Consider the following 22,099-nt stretch of genomic DNA (forward strand, 5'->3'; position numbering starts at 1 on the left):
ACCTCTGCTGGGCCTTTTTTATGATGGAGTCAATGTGAATGTCCCACTTCAGGTCCTGAGAGATAGTGGTGCCCAGGATCTGAATGACTCCACTGCAGTCACAGGGCTGTTCATGATGGTGAGTGGGGGGAGTGCAGGGGGGTCTCTCCTGAAGTCCACGATCATCTCCACTGTTTTGAGCGTGTTAAGCTCCAGGTTGTTGAGAGTGCACCAGACAGCCAGCTTTTTTACCTCGTGTCTGTAAGCAGACTCGTCACCGTCCTGAATGAGGCCGATGAGTGTGGTGTCGTCTGCAAACTTCAGGAGCTTGACAGAGGGGTCCTTAGATGTGCAATCGTTGGTGTACAGGGAGAAGAGAAGTGGGGAGAGAACACAGCCCTGGGGAGCTCCGGTGCTGATTGTACGGGTGCTGGATGTGTATTTTCCCAGCCTCACTAGCTGCTGCCTGTCTGTCAGGAAGCTGTTGATCCACTGACAGATGGAGGTGGGTACAGAGAGCTGATTTAGTTTGGGCAGGAGAAGGTTTGGGATGATCGTGTTAAAGGCCGAGCTGAAGTCCACAAACAGGATCCTCACATAAGTCCCCGGTCTGTCTAGGTGTTTCAGAACATAATGCAGTCCAATGTTTACTGCATCGTCCACAGACCTGTTTGCTCTGTAGGCAAACTGAAGAGGATCCAGCAAGGGCCCAGTGATGTCCTTCAGGTGGGCCAGCACCAGTTTTTCAAATGACTTCATGACTACAAACGTTAGAGCCACAGGCCTGTAGTCATTTAGTCCTGTAATTTTGGGTTTCTTAGGGATGGGGATGATGGTGGAGCGTTTGAAGCATGAAGGGACTTCACACAGCTCCAGCGATCTGTTGAAGATCTGTGTGAAGATGGGGGCCAGCTGGTCAGCACAGGATTTCAGACAGGCTGGTGTAACACAATCTGGGCCTGGTGCTTTTTTTCCTTTTCTGCTTCCGGAAGACCTGGCGCACCGCATCATCGCTGATCTGAATTGCAGGTGTGGGGGAGAGGGGGGATGCAGGAGGTGTGAATGGTGAGAGTGCTTGATTGGAGAGGTGTTCAGGATGGGTTGCAGGAGCTGTTAATGGTGTGAACGGTTGTTTGGAGAGGCATTCGGGGCTGGTTGCAGGAGTTGTGAATGGTGTGAATGGTTTTGTGGGGAGGTATTCAGGGCAGGTGATGGGTGTTCTTTCAAACCTGCAGTAAAACTCGTTCAGATCGTCTGCCAGTCATTGATTCTCTACAGTGCTGGGGGGTGGTGTCTTGTAATTGTTGATCTTCTTTAGACTTTTCCACACTGATGCGGAGTCGTTGGAAGTGAACTGAGTCCTTATTTTTTCAGAATAATTCCTCTATGCCACTTTGATCTCTTTTTCCAGTGTGTATTTAGCCTGTTTATACAAGAAATTGTCCCCCTTCACGTAAGCATCTTCTTTGGCCTGACGGAGCTGTCTGAGTTTTGCAGTGAACCACGGTTTGTCATTATTGTAAATTAGTTGAGTCTTTGTAGGAATACACATATCCTCACAGAAACTGATATAGGATGTTACGGTCTCTGTGAATTCATCCAGATCGGTGGCAGCAGCTTCAAAAACACTCCAATCAGTGAGGTCAAAATAAGATTGTAAATCCTGCTCTGCTTCATTAGTCCATCTTTTTACAGTCCTTGATACATGGGCATGATCTTCATGGGCAAAGTCAAGTCCCCAGTGTTCTTCATGGGCAAAGTCAAGTCACTGACTATCTTCATGGGCAAAGGCAAGTCACCATTGATCTTCATGAGCAAATGCAAGTCACAATTGATCTTCATGAGCAGAGTCAGGTCACCAATTATCTTCATGAGCAGAGTCAAGTCACCAATGATCTTAATGAGCAGAGTCAAATCACCATTGATCTTCCTGAATCCAGTCTAAACACCATGGAACTACCAGAGTCTCTCCACATCTCTGCTGAACTACCAGAGTCTCTCCATGCCTCTGCTGAACTACCAGAGCCTCTCCACGTCTCTGCTAAATTGCCAGAGCCTCTCCGCATCTCTGCGGAACTTCAAGAGCCTCGTCACGTCTCAGCCGAACTCTCTGAGCGCTCGACTGATCCTGTCGTGGCCACAGATGCCACCCTTAACTTGTTCATGTTCTCTCTTTCAGACTTGCCTAACCAGACTTGGTTTCCTGTGTCACCGATCCCACTGTGGTGGTCTTCTGCACAGCCCGGGTGGGCTTCTGTCTCGACTGCATGGATGTGGTGGTCTTCTGCGCCGCCCTGGTGGGCTTCTGTCTCGACCGCATGGATGTGGTGGTCTTCTGCGCCACCCTGGTGGTCTTCTGTCTGGACCGCACGGATGTGGTGGTCTTCTGCGCCACCCTGGTGGGTTTCTGTCTCAATCGCATGGCTCCAGTTCCAACTTGCTCCACCCTGGTTTCCTGCCTGCCCTGTCGGTTTGGCCCTGGGCCACTGAACTTTCTATTCTCTCCTGGACTTGTGTTTTGTTGTTGTTGTTTTTTTTTTTTTAGAATTTTTTTTTTTTTCTCTGTTTCCCTCCATGGACCTGGCCCTCTGGTCCTCCACCGGTCCACCTCCCTCCTGGTCTCCTTGTTTTTGTTTTTGCACTTCTTGTCTCTGTTTCCCTATATTACCTGACCCTCCGTTCCTCCCCCTGGTCCTCCGCCAGTCCACCTCCCTCCTGGACTCTGTGTTCCTTTGTCTGTTCTTGTGTTCGGGTGGAGCATCTGGTAGCTGTTCCGTGGATGAGGGGGTAAGGTCACGGTGTCTGGTCTCTGTTTCCCTGGGTCTCCATTAGTGGTCTCACTTCCCCATAGGCACCTCACCGCAGGCATTACAATTCCCACAAAGCCTTGTCCCTTCATCACAGTAATTGCACTCTTGTTAATTGCATTCAGGTGTCTTCACTTGATAGCCATTACCCTGCCTATATTAACCGGTCTGTTTCTAGGCGTTTCTCAATGTCAAGGATACTTCCTTAGTAGGACTGATCCTTCCAAGTCACTTCCTTCAGAGGCTAGGTGAGACTCCTCTTTAACATACAGAGAACACGTAAATGGAACAGGCTAGCAAGTGCACGTAATTGCGTCATTACGTCAGTGAAAAGGTCCGTTTGAATAACGCTGTGAATGATGTGTGAATGAAGTGATGACACAACCAATTGTTAAATGGTCCGGTTCAGTTAACCATTTGTATAATTTACAATATCAATACAGTAGTAATTTGTACTGGCATTCAAACGTCAAACTTTACTTATATTTACTACAGTTATAACAAATGTTTGGTAACGTAAATAAAAACCGTTAACGCTCCGACTACGTTAACGTTCAACATTTTTGAACTAACGTTAGATAGCAAAGCTGCGCACATAGGATTGTGGGTGATTTGAGAGCGCGAAGGATACACATATGCATCCTTTCCTGTGTTTGGGATATTCTTCAAACTAAGGACTCAGTCCTTGGTTGAAATTCCGAGGATCCTCGACATTGGAACAGTCCTTCGATGGATGTCGATGACGTATCATCCTCGAAATACTGGCTTCCGAGGATCCTTCCTTGACATTGAGAAATACCTTCTGTTTGGTTTCATGGAGTCCTTACTTTCCATCACCCATTTTCCTCGCGTTCCTGTTCCTGTCCCTGTTTGTTTGATTTGGATAAATTTTTGGTTTTGACCCCCTGCTTGTTGGATTCTGATTTTGGATTACCCATTAAAAACACACACGCTTTTGGATCTCTCGTCTCCTGTCTTCGCATGTTCCCGATCGTAACACGTCCCAGATTTATATGATTTTCTTTGTTCAAATGAACACAAAGTATTTTTGTGAAAATATTAGTATTTGGCCTGAGGTGATGGCCTTAGTTAAAACAGTTTTAAATAATAGTATTTTTGCACAATTTTCCTTTAGAGGATTCATCAGCTGGGGATGTATAAGTTAATTTAATGTGTGGTTGTGTGGTTTTTTAACCATCAACTTTGGGGGTCTTGCATATATGGACTCAAAGGTGGATAATTATTCTAAAAGTCTTTCCTTGTGTTCATCTGAAGAAAGAAAGTCATATACATCTAGGATGGTATGAGGGTGAGTAGAGAATTTTCATTTTTGAGTATCCCTTTAAGAGGACATTGCATGCATTCAAAGAGATCTTTCCTGCATAGCAACATTTACATTTACATCCTTGAGGCAGGGGTTATTATAGTTAACAAATAAATAAATACAAACTACAAAACCACACAACAAAATGACTAAAACTTTACCTGAATATGAAATGAAAACTGAAAATATAATATGCCATGAATTTATTCAAGCAGACTGAAAAGCTTCTCATATGACCTCTGACCAGAAATCAGATAAATTGAATGGATTATATTGTGTTTAACAAGGCTGGTCTGTAAATGTGCTGATTTCTAAACTGTTCCATCTTCAAAACAACCTCCTCCCTCTTGACATGTCCCTCCCTTTCACTCCCTCTCTCTTTTCCTCACACCCTTCCTTCTCAGAAAACATTTCTAAGAGTGAACATGATGTTTGTGGCTTAAACACGACAGTCTGCCTCTTATGAAGTCTATGTTGACAGCATCATCCGATAACTGCAACAGTTCACCCAACGGAGGAGGAATATACAGAACAACAATCTACAGGTAAAGGACTTGGCACATTTAAATTAATGACATTTCAAGCTGTGTATCCAGTAGGTTCACAGGCAGATAAATGAAAATACAGTCAGTTTGCCTTTAGAAAGACTACTATGGAGTATGTTTATACAGTCTATATGCACTTGTAAACATTTGAGGCACTACATGTGGAGGATCGACACTGCATTGCTGTTTTGTTTGTTATTTTGACACTCACAAGTTTACTGCCCTTTCCAAATCATGATCGCAACGTGACCATGATAAAAGGTCTTTGAGGGCTCAGTATACCTGCAGATGGAGCTATATATAGCTGAACAAACAATTCTCTTCACTCAAGATAAGAACACTATTCAGTAACTCAAGGTAAAAAAAAAGTCATATCTCAAAAATTTATGATTGACTTATTTATTTTCTTATTTTTTAAAATAAATAGATAAAACCATGAGAGAGCAATGCAGGTTATGGGAAAAATAATATGTGAAAAATAAAACTGCTGATGAAATTGTGTTTCCCACAGAATGCTAACAAATGTATTTTTTAATAACAATATCCATCGGGTACTCTTTTTTTTTTTTTTTTCCTTTGGGTCTCTTTTAATCAGGGTGTCAATCTCACTCTGTTTTTGTATCTATCAATCACAGAATATGATAAAAGATCTCGAAGGTGGGGGGGGGGGTTCTCTTGTCTCTTTTTCCTTGCACTGCCATACCAACTTCTTCCCCTTCCTTTTTTTTTCTCCCCACCACATCAGTCAAATCCATTTTGCAAATGCTCCTTTGCAGCAACAGGGACGGGAATGAAGGGGCTATTTTTAGAGCTGACCAAGGGAGGAGAGAGAGTGAAGTGCACTGGAGAGGGCGAGCAAGCAAACAGGCAAGAGTGAAAGAGTGAGGGAGGGAGACGGTGGAGAAAATCATTATTTTTTTTGTGTGTAACAGCAGTTGGAGGCTCTGAGCTGAGGCAGGGAGCGGAGGAAGCAGCAAAGAAGAGGAGACGAGACAAGAAGAGTGAAGGAAGAAGAGAGCAACAGCAAAGCCAGGCAGACGGAGAGACCCCGCTCAGGTGGGACACAACACAAACCGCTGGCCTCAATAGAAACTAGAACAATGATTACATCACATGTCAGGTCTTCACATATAACACTGTTCCAATTATATTTTCAGAATAGATTATGAACCCATTTAGGCTCTGATTAATGAAGATTAAAGCCAGAGATTCTTTGAATTTCATCAATTGTTGTCAGAAAGGGCTATCCACGCCAGATGTCCATCGTAATGGGTTGTGTAAGAAAGCCCTGCTTTGATCTTGAAGTATATTTAGTTTTTTCCCTTTAGAGATTTGCATACGAGCATTCAAGGGCTGGGAAAGTCCAAACAGGTTTAGGCAGCAAGAATCAGTTAAATATATGGAAGGCTGGGAATCGATGCTGGGTTGTTTACATTGGTCTGCCACAATAAAGAGGGGTGTTCAGATGATTTGGGCATGGGGTGGTGTTTATGTAGGGCGTAGGGAGGAGCTGTTTCATGGTGGGGTGGTGTGGGGGTGTTTATGTGTGTCTGTGTATGTACTTTCCGATTGCTATGAAATCTGAGCACAGCCTGGGATGTGATGGGAAGAGGCGTTGCCATGGAGACTGGGCTTGCATGTATTCCTGTAACCAATCCCTCCCATTATATACATTGATTTTGGGCATTTACAGTACAGAGCATCAATAAGGAATGATCGGGCAGGTAATAACAACTTATGAAAAATTATGCTGTTTAATTATGAATGGAGCAATAATGTGGGTCATTAATGTCAAGGCCAACAAAAGATAGATTAGAGGTCTGTGAGTGAAAGTGTATGTATTCTGGTGTCTGTAAGAAAGGATTGTTAACACTTTATAAGTAGGATAACATTACAATTTGTTAACATTAGTTAACATAAGCTAACAATGAAAAACAGTTTTGAAGCATGTATTAATTTAAGATCATATTAATTTCAATGGTACATCATATAATGTTTAAAAAGACAAATACTGTAACTGCTCATTGTTAGTGAATGCATTAACTAGTGTTAACTAATGGGTAAAGTGTTACCAAATAATTTTGTATGCTGGTATGCGAATTACAGATATGTGTGTTACAGATCCCTGGAGAAAACGGTTTTGTTTTGGAGGTTGCGCTTCCCTAGATCAGGAGAATTAATGGAGTTTCAGTTAGGTTTCATAAATCGACTAAAATGCCTGAAGAGAAACAGTATTTGTGGAATTGTATTTGCGATTTCAATGCAACAGTTTTCAGAGAGATGAAAATGGTCACGACACAATATGTGGAGGCAGCGCTCCGTGCTGAACATTGCTTCTGTGTGCGTATGCTGCTTATGACTGGTCTGCAACTGTTTTGATGAAAGAATAAAATATTTAAGGGGCAGAGGATGAAAAGGACAAATTCTTTCTGTTTCTAGGGAGAATGGTCTGATAATCAAGAGACTTAACATGAGGTCATATTTCAAGACACTTTTAAAACAACTCTCCATTTTATTCTTTGTTTAATTTTAATTTTATTTCATTTAATTTTATTTATTATGTAGATATTTAAGAATCAGTAACACTGCAATAAGGTTTAATTTGCTAATATTAGTTATCTACATTAGTTAAAAGGATACTCTACCCCAAAATTAAACTTTTTTTCATTAATCACTTAACCCCATGCCGTTCAAAACCTGTAAAAGCTTTGTAAGTCTTCGGAACACAATTTAAGATATTTTTGATGAAAACCGGGAGGTTTGTGGCTGTCCCATTAACTGTCAAGAAAATGACACTGTCAAGGTCCAGAAAAGTATGAAAGACATTGTCAGAATAGTCCATCTGCCATCAGTGGTTCAACCGCAATGTTTTAAAGTGACGAGAATACTTTTTGTATGCGAAGAAAACAAAATAACTACTTTATTCAACAATCTGTCTCCTCTGTGTCTCTCCGCATCACCGTAGCACCATTTTTGAGAATATCCGCTGAACGCAAGCAACTTGCGCTATTTTTGTTTTATTTCAAATTAAGGTGTAAATACATGTAGCATACATATCCTTGTGTCATGGCTGACACAGAGGAGCGTATGCTGCCTGCGTTCAGCTTATATTCACACAAATGGCATTACGGTGATGTGGAGAGAGACAGAGGAGACAAAGTTGAATAAAGTCGTTATTTATTTTATTTATTTTTTTCACCGTACAAAAAATATTCTTGTTGCTTAATAACATTATGGTTGAACATAACAACAACTGATGGCAGATGGACTATTCTGACGATGTCGTTCATACTTTTCTTGACCTTGACAGTGTATTTTACGTGCCAGTTAATGGGACAGCCCCAAGCCTCCCGGTTTTCAGCCAAAATATCTTAAAGTGTGTTCCCGAAGAGGAACAAAGCTTTTTTTTTTTTTAAAGGATTAATGACAAAATTTTCATTTTGGGGAGGAATATCCCTTTAACATGACCTAACAATACTTTTTATTACAATACATTTATTAATCTTAGTTCATGTTAATTTCAACATTTTCGTATATACATTAAGGCAAAAGTCATATCTGTTAATACAATTTAATGGACTTGAGCTAATATGGACTAACAATTTTTTCTAACTAATGTTAACAAGGATTAATTAATACTTTAGAAAATGTAGTGCTCATTTTATAGTTAATGTTAACTAATGGGAACTTATTGTTAAGAACTATCAAGAAACCTTAAGTGTGAATTTTCTTTTCCCATCATTTATATATCTATTTAATGAAACAATATTTCCCCTTTTACAGTCATGCGTCCCAGGTCCAGATTACAGGCTAAACGCGGCCTTCCCACCATCAGGGAGGGCTATGAGGAACTGGTGCAGGACCTGAACCAGACCAACAGCCAGCACACCACCACACAGGACTACTTACTTTCTATCTGCCATCTGGCCCGGCCCACCTTTCCTCTGCATGAGCCGGATTGTGACATCCTCTCCATCGGCCCTTTGGATTCTCCAAAGCCCTGCCTACGACTCCTACGCCTGCGTCAGCATCTGCAGTCTCCGCAGCCCCCGCAGTCCCACACCTCCACAAGCAGTGACAAAACAGTTGAACAACCCCATAAAGAGAAAGAGACCACCAGGTTTTCTCCGTCAGAACCGCTGCAGGCCCAGGCTGCCCCCGAGGACAACGGATGCAGAGGTGACATCCCAGGCCCCGCTGATCCTCTGGAGTACCTCTACAGCCACAGAGGTGCGCTAGCGCTCCCCAGCAGAAGGGGCAGCATTCCCCCACGCAGGCCACGCAGTGACACCTTCCCATGCTGTTCCTCTGCGCCTGATGTCCAGAGGAAAAGCAGCTGTCCAGAGCTTTGTCTGCCTGAAATGGTCCCTGCGGCGATGGTCCTGCAGCGGTCTCCACTCAGCAGGAAGAAGCTGGATGAAGGCAACCTGGCTGCACGGAGTGGGACTCCCAACAAGCTTGATGGCACCCCTGCTGGTTGGAGGGGAAAGAGCAGTCGTTGCATGGACAAACAGACTATAGTGTCCCACTGGATCTCAGAGTGCCGCAGCGCATGGAAGGAAGCCCGCATTCGCGCATGCATGCTGCCCGCCATTGCTGAGAAGTAATCTACAGCTGCGAAAATCTCTTTCCAGAGAGGTTGAATATCACATAGAGTAACATGGATTATTGTGAAATTATGACTTTGCACTTCAGGTTTATATGCATATAATTTTTTTGATGTATCTTTAAACTTGTGACCCTATAGATGGTGCTGTGTCAATACCAAATGTCAATGATGAATGAGTCCGTCCTGTAATGTCCAGTTGTGATCAATAAATGTATTGATTGTTGGATGCCTTTAACATTGTTTGGTGAGGCTTTTAAAAATAAGAAGCAACATTAAAATTGCAGTTCTAATACACAAAATTCAATCTAGTTTAAAGGATACAGCAATGCAAAATATTCACAGATAAGAATCTCATTGCATGTGTCCACAGCTATATTTGGCTTGGAAGTCCCAGGTTTTATCAAATTTGCATATTAGGCAGCTAGTGATGCAGAATGAATTTGCCATGCTTCCTTGAAATATTATCAAACATTTTATGACATTTCCAAAACAGGTTCAGCAAACAATCTGACTAGGATTAGGATGCATTTCCATCAGGAATATGTGCTGAGATATTATGTCCAACTGTTATTACTATATAATGTCTCAAGCAAGTGCTTCTTTGATCACATTAATAGATTGATATTTCGCAACAGAATGGCTCAGGAAGCAAGCTATGATAATTTACTGCCACCTTTTGACAACAAAGACAAAATTTGTCATTTTGAAAATTGCTATCATGTTTTTTTTTTTGTTTTTTTTTTTTGGCACTTGTTTTGCAATTGGAGCATGTTATTATAGCTTGCAAGCACAATAGAGTGAACTGGCTTTAGAGTGAACTGGATAGTCCTGTTGGAGGATAGATTGAATGTCCTGGTTAGGAATCACTGTTGTTTAACAACAGACCATACAATAAAAAAAAAAAAAATCTGACCTACAACATTTTGATCTTCAGAACTATGGCAAAAGGCCAAAGTAGAGCTGCACTGTTAGACTGCACACCCAGAAAACCCTGTTTTCTCTGCTTTGATTTGGTGTTTCTGTATTTTAAGATTGTCTTACAGATAAAAGATTAATTAGTATGTTTGCATGTGAATTTGTAAATTTTATATTATGCATATGAAATTTCTTTAAATTATTATAATGTATGTAATGATTTAAGAGAAACTGTATATTACACTATATGAGAAAAGGAAATTTGTTTGTAAATTTTCAGCAACCTTGTACTTTTTCCCCCCACTTTTTTAAATTAATAAAATGTCTGCGTTTTATGTATGAATTCTGTGTGTTTTATCCCCGTTCCTTCAAGTATATTAGAAATTACAATTATTCATCTGACACAGACCGTTAACCTGATGACTTTTACAGTAGAATGTATTATATTTAAATCAATTATATTGATCCATGGAAAAAAGCTAATGGATATTAGGGTCTTTAATACTTTTCTAGACTTTGACAGTGTAACTTACTTGGCAGTTTATGGGACAGTAAAAAGCCACTCGGTTTTAATACAAAATATCTTAAATTGTGTTCCGAAGACAAACAAAGCTTTTATGGGTTAGGAACGACTTGGGGGTAAGTGATCAATGGCAACACTTTCATTTTAGGTTGGAGTATCCCTTTAAGATTATGTATATGTCTATCAGGTAAAAATACAGACAGACGGATGATAGATAGATAGCTATGGTGCTCTGGATGGTTACTAGGTGGTTGCTAGTGTATTATATGAGGTTCATATGCAGTTAGTAGACCTTATGCATCAGAAAAACAAGTGTGCAGCCATCTTTAGAATTTTGTCTTTGAACTTCCGTTTTTGCAGTACTGCGCGCATTGCTATTAAAGAGTAAAGCTGGGGATATAAATGATATAAATGCACTTATAGACTTAAAGAAAGTTATGAGCATTGTAATGTTCGAGGCAGATGTCATAACAGATGTCAGCAAACCAGGAAGATTTTAAAACGAGTCATTCATACAACCTTACCTTCATGCTGTGGAAATACAAACCAGCAGGTAGAAGACAATGAGCGCAGTGTGAAAAGGGGCTACATAAGGTTTATAGAGTTTTCTGGATGGTTCCTAGGTTGTTATAAAAATGTGGTGCTCAAAGTAAAATTGTAAAAAAAAATAATAATAATAATTGTATCTTGCCAAAGGGCAATGTTTTCTTTAAAATAAATGTGTTGTGTTTATTTGGCACCTGGCTTCACATGATGCACCCTGCACAGGACCACCTGATGCCGAAAGTAAGCACTAGGGCCTCACTAGAATAGGGATGGATGGGTGCATGGGGGGAGATATTCAACAATGCAATAAATAAAACTGTATGATCGTTGTGTTGTTTTCTTGATTTAAACACATAAATATAAACACATAAATGTGTTTAAATTAGACAAAAGCTAAAAGCCTCAACCGAGGTGGTACTAAAAAAAAGTACCAGGTACTGTACCCAGAGAAAAACACCCAAAAGTTATCAGTACCATGCAGTGGGAAAGCGCCATAATAAACTGCAATCACGCGCCAGTTGTGTGGAGTTTGGTGCCATTACTGAAATTTCATGTCTGAGTAAATTATAACTAATTCTAAATAAAAAATGTTTTGGGTGAACTATCGTGCATAGCTGAGGTCTTAATAGGTCTTTTACTGCCGCGTGTGGTTAGTTGAAGTACTGCAGCGGCTGAGAACCAAAGTATCGCGAGACTGAGCGGGGACTCTAGCCCCACCATCAGTGTCGTCTGTATGTCAGAGATCTAAATAAAAGGGGAAGTGATGGCACATAAAAAGGTTAATTTTTCTCAAACATCTGCGATTTGTAATTTATCTAGTTGGTTGCAAGTGCCCTAAGTACCTCTGCCGGACCGTTAGCTGCTGTAGAGGAGGCGCGGAAACACTGCAGCAGGTAAAAACAATTGATTCGCGTGCTCTTTAACTCGCAAGCGATTGCCTCCCTCAAACCGGTTTCAGGTCGCCAAAACTGGATTGGGCACAGCTAGTCCGCTCATTTAATATAATTTAGAAATGATCAAGTGTTTGTTCAAATATGTGGTTGTATTCAGTAAAATATTAATTGTTCGTTTTCTACTTAAAATCTAAGTGAAATTATTTTTGATAACAAAAGCGAGCTGTTGTGTTTAAAGCTAGGCGCGTTAGCATTTGACGTAACGTTAGCGCAGCCGATCAGTAACGTTAACTGGAAGTGAGCTGCATTACATAACATCACTGGCGTAATCCCATTCCCAGCATGCATTGATTCTCACGACTTTAATGCTCACTCTTGCTATTACTTAAATGACACTTTATGGTTATTGTAGACCGTGTTTAGATTCATTTGTAGTTTGAATGGCAACTGGTTTGTTTTGCAGTCGGTCAAAACTTCCTCGTGTTTTAATGGCTGTTTTGGTTCTTCGCCAGCACTCTTTGTCTTTTACTGGCCTCCCACACCACATAGTCTTTCTGGTGTCCCACAATGCTGTCTAAGCAAACCTCAGCTTGTCAACAAGACCAACCTGTGCTTTAGCAGTGGTGCTTTGACCGCCCTTCACTGGTAAGTTGATGGTCACTTTTTATTTACTAAAACACGCTTGTGTCATATGTGTAGTTAAATACATGCAGCTCGGAATTAATGTTTATTAATGTTTAAAAAAAGATTGCTTAAAGAGCATAACGTTTAAGATATATTTACATGGTTACTTTAAAGTGCCTCCACATGATCTATGTTTATTAATTTAGAAGACTGATTTATGCAAAGGCAATCTTATTTGTCATATGCCATAACTTGTGCTTGAGTATGTGCAGTAGATGTAACTGTCATGCTCCTTGACCCAGAAGACATTAAAGCATCATGCACCTGGTTGTTTAGACTGAGGTACTAGTCTAGATAAGGAATATTGGATCATTATCGATATTGTGCATTTATTACTTCTGATAAACAATGATGTTTATTTATCACAGAGCCCCAGGTGTGAATATGTTTTTCCACTATCAGGCATCTTTGCATCTCAGCCATTTTTTCAGCCTTTCTATCATTGGTGGTGATGCAGAGGGTCAGTTGGACGTCATACCAGAGGATTGCAGAACTGTCTCTTTAATGATTAATCTGAGGCTGTTGGGTGGTTCTTTCTTTAAACTCAAATATTGCTTGGTTAATATTTTACTTGTTCCTTCTATAGATTTGATCCAGTCCCATCTGACTGGGTTTGTCCAGGCTTCTCTTCTCTTTTTGGTCCAACAGAAAGGCTTCATTCAGTAGCCATGGTGTCCAGACCTGGAGACCTTCCAGGTAAAGGAGAGAGGCCTGTTTATTTTATAGTGCAGATGGCATCACGATATGACAACAGTTCCTCCCTTTTAAATGCATTAAACTGTGGCTCTTTGAAGTAGCTGTTTGTTCAGAAGTTATTGACGGAGTACTTTGTTTTTTTTGCGTCAGCCCTGGAAGCAGGTCCAGGTTCATCAGAGGGACTCCTCGGAGGGATGTCCATCCCTGTCGGGATGACCCGTCGAGCTCTCAGCTATGATGATAATCTTGAGCGCCCTATGTCTCCACCTCCAACTGACATTAATATTAGCAACCTGTGGAGGCGACCTGTTATACCTGAGAGGAAGTTTGCCCGACTTGCTGAGGTGCGTGTGCATTGCTTAATCGGTGACCAATTTGCCCACAGCAACATACAAACTGAATGAAACTAATGTCACCATAAACCAGTTTGGTTGAAGAATGCTTGTTATCAGTTTCAATTTTACCCTGCCCTTCTATGATTGAGAAATGGTCTAGTGCAATTCAATACAAAGTAGGGCTGTATTTTTTAGCTGAATTGTGATATACAGTATATATCTCTGTGTTTTCTACATTCTATTTGGATTCAAACATATATTTAATAACCTTTTTTTTTTTTTTTATTCTACCCAATGTTGTCCAATCAAACAATGTTTAAGGGCAATGAAAACAAATGTAGTGAAAGTAACCATGTAGGCCATTCCATATATTATGTGCAAAAAAATGGTCTAAAATCACATTACATACTAACATGTTAACATTACAATCTAAAGACAAAAGCAATGCTATTTAAAGCAAAAAAATTCACTAAACTAAAACTGGATAGAAATGAATAAAAACAAAAGCACAGATTAATTGAGTTATATTTTGATTACCCCATTACAATGGTCTCTTTATGCTTTACTGTTATCATAACGTACACTTAGCCTAATATTTCATTGACTTTCCAACATATACAGATGGAGAATATACCTGTGAAATTTTAGATATGAATTGTGCAAAACCATACATCTCGAACGCATTAAACATCGTAAGTAGCATCTCTGTCAGATCATCGGACTGGATTGAGCCGCTTTAAATCATACGTGTTAACTATATCTTACGAGTAATTTTAAAGCCCTTAATACAGAGCATGTCTCATGTTTAGGAAAAATTTGATTATGCACTTTCTCCTCAGCAGCGATGTCCTCTACTGTAAAAACTACTGTATATTGATATATTTTGAGTATTGCCTCATCATATCGCTTATAAAAATATATTGATATTGACGTACTAACACGATGTATCGCCCAGCCGTGGTACAAAATCACTAGTTTGATGTTGTAGGTCAGTGTTTCCAGTCGCAATTTGTGTGTGTGTGTGTGTTTTTATTATGATTCATATTTTTAGTTTTTCGCTGTTGCTTTTGAAGAAGCATTAGACATGTTTTTTTGTTTACTAAAAAAACTATATTGTTCAGGATTTTAAAAAGAAATAAACATTTCCTCTTAAATTGTAACTTATAAATGATTTTCTAACAACATGCATGATGCAAAAATTTAAAACTGACCATTTTAAGTGTGCCACTTAAAGGGAACATACAGTATCTGCAAGTTTGTTGTAAAAATGTGGACTTAATAAATATATTAAATAATAAATATAATACATTTGAAATCGGATAATTATAAAGTATGAAAATGTGTATTAGCATAAATATATATTTATTTTTTTAAACATTCTAATTTTTAAGTATTTTATTCACCTAGGGGCCATCCACACCACAGTTTAAGAACTGCTGTTGTTTTCTAATGGTAAGGCTAATGTCCTGTATGTGTTTAGGAGGATGAGTCAGAAGGAGGGGTAAAACAAACTGCTACCTTTGAATTCACTAAACCTCCAGTCCCTGTGGTGAAAGCCAAAGCCTCGTCTGTCATGAACTCGCTCATCATCAGTAAGAATGTTATGATATCACTGCCTCATGCATCAGATTTCAAAGTGTTAATTGGTGTAAAACCGTGGCCTCAACGTTGACCTGTTATGTTGCATTACAGAGCAGACTCAGGAGAGCATGCACAAGTTTGAGAAACAAGCAGGACTGACTGATGCAGTCTACACTCCACACAAAGGCCTGAATGCAGAGGAGACCCGCTACCACTGTCTGGCAGAGTCAATGCATGTAGGCAGAGATCCTCAGTTCAGCAGGCTCAAATGTCACAGCATAGATTGTGATCTGATATCTCCAAAACGAGTCTTTTTTTTTTTTTAAGCATAAATTATATTTTGGATGTTGTAGAAGCTTCAAATGCAAAGCACAGAAGCCATAGAGGAGAAACAGCCATCATCTGGTCATTCAACGCCTGCTGGGACCCCTCAGTCATCACCAAAGCAAAGACGCAGGTGCTGAAATAGTCAACAGCTTTACATCCGTTCTTTTGCATTAATCATGTTTGTACTGAAAATGTTGTGTGTGTTTGGCAGGGGATGGTTCAGCAGTCAAGGCTCCACTGCTTCTCTCACAGGCTCTGAGATGAGCACAAGTTCCAGCTCCAGTATAGATCTGGCTTCGGGTGATGGACCTGTAGAGCGCTGGGGTGCTTTTGGACCACGTCCTCAAGTCAGCAAGTCTACAACTGATCCAGGTACAGATCCAGCAATAACAGGTAAACCAAACGATGCACTTTAAACATCGACAATCCTTTCTCCATATTCTCTTTAAATTGGAAAATAGCCTAATGACCCCCGGGTGTGTTAAATAAACCTTTTCAACAGTTAGTGTAACACTCAATTGAATTTAATGTAACGCTCATATCATATCGTCCTTCTCTGTGTGAAACGAGAATCGATACGCTTGTGCCTAATATCAATATTTTAATGAATAAAATAAGGCGCTCTAAATACAGTACATTTCCCTGCTCCCAGCATTGTTACTTAATGGCTCCTCGAGGTGGTGCTCAACACATGAATGGGAAACGTCAGCATAAGTTAACTAGCATCTGATCGTGTGTCAAAACACAGAAGGTTTACATATAAACACAGTTGGTAATGTCTAAAGTGAAAGTAAACAGTTGAGAGAAAAAAGGAAACGTGTCTGTACCAGAGTTTCCGCTAGAAAAAAATGGTGCCGGTCATTTTCGTTTTCCGGACATTTTGATGATATGCCGGTCAAGTATCGCCTCTTAATTAGTCAAGATGAAGAAAACTGGAGGCAGGCTATGTAACGTAAAAAATGACATAATCAGGCCGCCGAATGCAACATGTTTATTAGCCTAACTTTCAAATAGACGGAAAAAAACCTTTTTCTACTATGGTTCATTTCTTCATACGGATCTATTTGCGATCCATTCCATTCTAAAAAAAACAAATCAGTTTATATGCATCGTCCTTGTTTCATTATAGATTAAGATAATAATTAATAAATGCACGCATAATTATCAGTGAACTTGATAAAAGTTGCAGATTAGAGCTGTAATCGGGCATTAAAAGTTAGACCCGTTTACAGCCCGACATTATTTAAATGTACGCACGCACACAGCTCTTTTGCCTTTGTCAAAAATGACTAATTTATTCATTTGTTTACATAATTTATTGATAACTAACGTAGACTACACCACTTGGAAGTTGGAATAAAGAATAAGTCCTCTGTGACATCTAAACATCTCAGCACTATAAATAGGCATAGGCATAAATAGACCAACGCACAAATAAAAACGAGTCTTTTTTTAATAAATTAAATTAAAATGGGTATTTGGCAATAACGAAATTAAGATAAAGGCTCCGGATTTGCTTCGCCACTAGCACTAAGCCTACATGTTTTTGGAAAATGAATGAATCCACTGTAGATGTCTTCAGCGCGTTCCTGCACTCACTGATAGTGCGTCATTATTGACTCATTATTCACATTATAAACATGGTCAACTTTTCCAAACCTCAGACTTTGCTTTAGTTGCTGGTGCAACCAAAACGTAATCGCCATAGGCAAGCCTCTGTTACATCTAATCCGCATACATTTTCTCGTGCTAATCGAAACACATCACATGACCGCTCATTTACCGAGTAAACCGGTGCGCAAGCCCGAGCACGACCCGAGCCCGCGTAAGATGCTATAAATTAAGCCTGAACCCGACCGTCCCATCGAGTCCCATCGGGCTCGGGCAATGATATTAAGCTCTATTGCAGATATGTTTTACATGCATGCACAAACAAATGCCTTTCAACTTATGTGTGCAAAATTCAGAATGAAATGAATGTGCAGCAATTCATACAAATAGAGATTCTAGGTCTGCTATACGTGTTGTAGCCATTAAATAAGCTTATTTAGTTTAATATTTGTTAAAATATTATAATGTTATTTTTATTTATTTTTGTTGATTATGAAAAGTGAACCGCACGAGTAAGATGGGATGCGCAATATCGAGAGACATGGAGCAGGTCAGACATGATTTTGACCACTTAAGTTTTGTTTTGTAGAAAGACTTTTTTTAAGTGAATTTCGTTTTGTATAAATTGTATCTTAATATTAATATTTTTTTTTATCAACCAATTGCCTGGATTTAATACATAAGAAGCAAATATAGCATACGATAGGCCTAATCATGCAGGCGCCCTCGGGGCCACTTGCATTGCTCATGAACTGGAGCACATCTCATCCTAATTTAACGAAACTCAACGTAGGCCTCACAGACATGAAATATATCTTAAGAAAGCTTGAAATGTCTTTTTAACAATTTAAAACGATTTTTTTTTAACCTATGCTAATTGCACATTAAAATCAGGTAGGCTACTGAGTCGCTGTCCTCCGTGCCCAGAAAAGCGCTGAAACGGAGATGAAGGGAAACCCGTTTTTATTTTTAATTTTTGGCTTATTTTAACTGGCCCATCCAGTTCTCTGGAGGCCCACCTACAATCAAAATCCTGGCGCCGCTAGTGCTTCACAGTGGTCTGATATCAAGAAATAATATTCAACCAAGCCATGTAATAACGTTTAATAACTTTCAAACAAGCCTGTTCCTTTATAACATAGCCAAAGTTTGGTGTATTTTTGCTTTATACATTTTAGGCTTATTCTCAAATTCAGATTGTGTTAGGGGGGTGGGATTGTTAGGCAATTTTAATCGGACAATTTGACCGGAGAGATTTAATTTTGTCGGACATTTCTTTTTTTTTTCGGCCAATGTCCGGCAATTACCGGACAACGGAAACCCTGGTCTGTACACAGTAAATGGGTGCAGCTCTGAAAGCGACAGACTTGTAGTAAACATGCTGCCGCTTGTCATTAAAGGGATAGTTCACCCAAAAATTCTAATTTTGTCGTCACTTACTCACTGTAATGTTGTCCCAAAGCTGTATTAATTTCTCTCTTTTTGCTGAACTCAAAATAAGATATTTTGGACAACCAAACAGTTGCTGGTCCCCGTTAAGTTCCATTAAAAAAGTTAAGGCTGGGTAAAAAACTAATTAGATTATAATTGATTCCCATTTTTATGAAATTATATCGATTCATGAATCTATTAGTGTAGCCTGTCAAATAATGAACGGAACATTTGTAGCGCGCCTCCCATCCAAATAAATTGCAATAAGCTTTGTGATGCGTTACTATTGATGTGAAACAAAGATTCGGATTTCAAATTCTGTCCATTTTATTACATTATTTAAAACTTCTTTTAAACCCACTTTACTTCATTTAAACCAGCCAGCTTCTCTTGTTTATCTTAGGTCTTTAAGCTGTATGTACTAACCCCTGCAGATCACATTAGAGGAGCAGAACTTACTGTTGTATAAAGTGTTTTAAATGTCCACAGAGAGCTTTTTACACATGCATTGCTCCAGATGTTAGAAGTTCTTTGGCCTTCCCTCTCTCATCAGTGTTAACACAGCCAATGTCATTCTTGTATGTTCACAGGGGGATTTGCCCTGCAATCCTATAAAGGAGCTCAGAAACCCACCCCTATGGAAGTGATGAAAGCCCAGGCCACCCGCTTGGCCGAAGATCCCACCAACTTCCAAGCTCCCCCAAAGATGGAGATCCCCACCATGGAGGGGAAGAGACAGATGACCCGACCTCACAAACTCAAACGCCGGGACATGAACGTCCTGACACCCTCTGGATTCTAAGTGAACTCCTTACATCCACCTCAGCTGTACACATAGTGAACTGTAGCTGGTCTACCCTCTCTCTTACTCCCTTGTGCTCTCTTGCTGCTGGGTAACTGCAGTAATAATTGCTTTTCCCTATCACAGCCTCATCCTTTGGCTAGCATCTAAATAAATGTTCATCCTCAAAAGATGCTGTGTGAGTGCGTAGCAGCCTTAATGTTGGTGCCGTTTTCTTTTGTTGGCCTCTTCCTTGATTTGCCTTTTTAATTTTTCCTTTAGTGTGACCTTAAGCTAGTGTGTGTGTGAATGTGTATTCCTTGATGTTTTTGGATGTACTGTGGTGTAATTATTCATGGCTTAACTGTGAACCAAAGCAGTGTTTTTATGTGTTGGGTTTTTTTCGTTCCATCACATAGCAGGTTAGAAAACTGCCTAGAGCTTATTGTCATATAATGAGAAATGATGTGATTTCCTGTGTAACATCGTCAATACACAATGGGTTCAGTGATAACTTAATTCTTTAAGTCTTTGCTGTTGTGTATTATGCCTTTTAAAGCATCGTTGTGATACGGTTATGTCGAGGATGGTGTGACCAATGACGAGGGCACTAATTTGACTGAAGGTTAAAAAAAAAAACTTTGGCTGACATTTTATTTAATGGAACAGCTCTGGAGAGAGGATGTCTTATATTTTTGTTACATGTTTAAAATTGTTTCAATTTCTCAAAAGGCTGAATGTATTTACTTTGGTCTTGTTTGGTCTTTTAATACATGAATAAATAAATGGACATAATCGCCATTTTGGCTCTTGAATGTCTTTCCTGCAATTCACTCTTCACAGTTTTAGTAATGGCAATGATAAGGTTCAAACTAATCTTATATGGGCACATGCATTGCAAGCTATTAAATGCACTTAACTGTGTAAAAAGAACAATTATGCGTTATATATTATTATTATTATTTTTCTTTTTTTTTTTCTTTTTTAAGATGATGTCTGAATAGTTGTGACACAGATTATTTTTCTGTTAGGGTTAGGTAATATTATTTAACCAACTTAAACTAAAATTGTAGATGTCTGTGCAATGTGCCCTTTTAGATAGGTGTGTGTATTTTCTTGAGAGCTCTACAGGTCAGGTGACATCTTCCCTCCCTCTTGCAATACATTTATCTGCCACTAGGAGACAATGGCCTCCTAAAAGTGTTGTCGTTTGGTGTAGAAACTCATGTCAGCTATTCCATCATAGAAACTTTCACAGGGTAAACTGAAATAGAAACGAAACTGAAATGACGGTTTTCTTTGCCGTAAAGACATATTCCAACCTAAGTGATCAAAGCTTTTTTATGGCAGTAGATCCTTTACATGATCCTTTTCGCATCAAGCCAGAAACTAATATCAAACATGTTTCAGCCTTCCCAGTGTCTTCCCTGTGTTTCTCTGGCTCAGATGCTGCTCCATTGGCAGTCTCCTCACATCTTATGCTGCCATGGTAAACACGCTTTCCTGGAAGTCCAGCCCCCACCACCTCCACCCAACAGCACTCTCTCTCTCTCTCACACACACACACACACACACACATACGCTCACCTCCTCCCAGAGCCCATTTCCAATCCCTCTGTGACGTTGTACTTTTACACACTGACATATCACAGGTTATTTCCTACATCTGGCAGTCTCCACTGGGATGTCTGGATTTAATATGTTGACTCATGGTCCACCCAGCTCAGAGTGTGAGGCTCTCTGTTGTTTGTGAGACACTGAGACCACAGCCTGACAACATGTGGATGTGGGTTCAGAGCTCATGGATAACGCACAGTTGTATCATGTTCCTATAAAGATTAATTGCATTGCCGATATTACTAATAAAACACCCACTGTCTGCAAGGCAGTGGTTCATGAACACAATCATGATTAGGATTACATAAATGATATCAGTAAGCCTTTGAATTGGTTCATTATTATTCATACCAGTGAAGGTATATTTCATTTTATCATTATATATATTTTTTAGAATGCTAATAAACATATATAGCAGAAAAATGCTGATAATATCAACCTATTCATATTATTTATGAACCTATAGTAATTTATTTTAGTTTCTTCTCCTTATTCAGTCATTCATTCTTTTTTTTTAATGAACTTTAAAAAAAAAAGTCAAATTTGACTATTAAAATGTATTAAAATATGTTCATGCACATGTATGTAAATGTACGTAATTTATACATTTACTTTACAAGATGAAGTCTGTGTCCAAACTCCAACAAGGAAGCACATAAAACATCATAATACAGATCTTAATATATATATATATATATATATATATATATATATATATATAAGACATGTCAGTGTATGAAAGTCATTTGAATATATATATATTTTTAAAGTATATTAATTTAAATGATAAAATATGTGTCTAAAAGTAAAATGCATTTAATCTTGGACTATCCTCCACAATTGCCTCTACAAAACTTAATGATATTATATATATACACACACACACACAAAATAA

General features: G+C 39.4%; 2 protein-coding genes across 5 annotated transcripts; both read left to right on the top strand.

Moving 5' to 3' along the window:
* The first annotated feature begins 4,423 nt into the window (after positions 1–4,423).
* LOC113064001 (uncharacterized) lies at positions 4,424–9,485 on the top strand. Of its 2 annotated transcripts, XM_026234482.1 has the most exons (3): positions 4,424–4,655; positions 5,588–5,711; positions 8,439–9,485. In XM_026234482.1, exon 3 carries the CDS (start codon positions 8,441–8,443, stop codon positions 9,260–9,262), a length of 822 nt encoding a protein of 273 aa, XP_026090267.1. In that variant the 5' UTR covers positions 4,424–4,655; positions 5,588–5,711; positions 8,439–8,440; the 3' UTR covers positions 9,263–9,485. The 2 variants fall into 2 exon arrangements, with proteins under 2 accessions (XP_026090267.1, XP_026090268.1); XM_026234483.1 differs by lacking the exons at positions 4,424–4,655; positions 5,588–5,711 and adding an exon at positions 6,198–6,379.
* A 2,461-nt stretch (positions 9,486–11,946) lies between these two features.
* Positions 11,947–20,388, top strand: kiaa1191 (KIAA1191 ortholog). Of its 3 annotated transcripts, none has more exons than XM_026234484.1 (9): positions 11,947–12,141; positions 12,654–12,786; positions 13,412–13,521; positions 13,672–13,865; positions 15,337–15,448; positions 15,549–15,673; positions 15,791–15,894; positions 15,976–16,157; positions 19,397–20,388. In XM_026234484.1, the coding sequence occupies exons 3-9, from the start codon at positions 13,494–13,496 to the stop codon at positions 19,606–19,608; spliced, it is 957 nt and encodes a 318-aa protein (XP_026090269.1). In that variant the 5' UTR covers positions 11,947–12,141; positions 12,654–12,786; positions 13,412–13,493; the 3' UTR covers positions 19,609–20,388. The 3 variants fall into 3 exon arrangements, with proteins under 3 accessions (XP_026090269.1, XP_026090271.1, XP_026090270.1); XM_026234486.1 differs by having other exon boundaries at positions 15,976–16,136; XM_026234485.1 differs by having other exon boundaries at positions 11,964–12,026.
* The last annotated feature ends 1,711 nt before the right edge of the window (positions 20,389–22,099 follow it).

The sequence above is a fragment of the Carassius auratus genome, chromosome 46 (genome assembly GCF_003368295.1).
Source record: "Carassius auratus strain Wakin chromosome 46, ASM336829v1, whole genome shotgun sequence".
In the NCBI taxonomy this organism is placed as follows: domain Eukaryota; kingdom Metazoa; phylum Chordata; class Actinopteri; order Cypriniformes; family Cyprinidae; genus Carassius; species Carassius auratus.

Coding starts and splice junctions, on each gene's coding strand:
- LOC113064001 (XM_026234482.1), top strand. CDS start 8,441: ATGCGTCCCAGGTCCAGATTACAGGCTAAACGCGGCCTTCCCACCATC.
- kiaa1191 (XM_026234484.1), top strand. CDS start 13,494: ATGGTGTCCAGACCTGGAGACCTTCCAG. Junction 13,866..15,336: donor AGTTTGCCCGACTTGCTGAG/GTGCGTGTGCAT, acceptor GTATGTGTTTAG/GAGGATGAGTCAGAAGGAGG. Junction 15,895..15,975: donor TCACCAAAGCAAAGACGCAG/GTGCTGAAATAG, acceptor TGTGTTTGGCAG/GGGATGGTTCAGCAGTCAAG.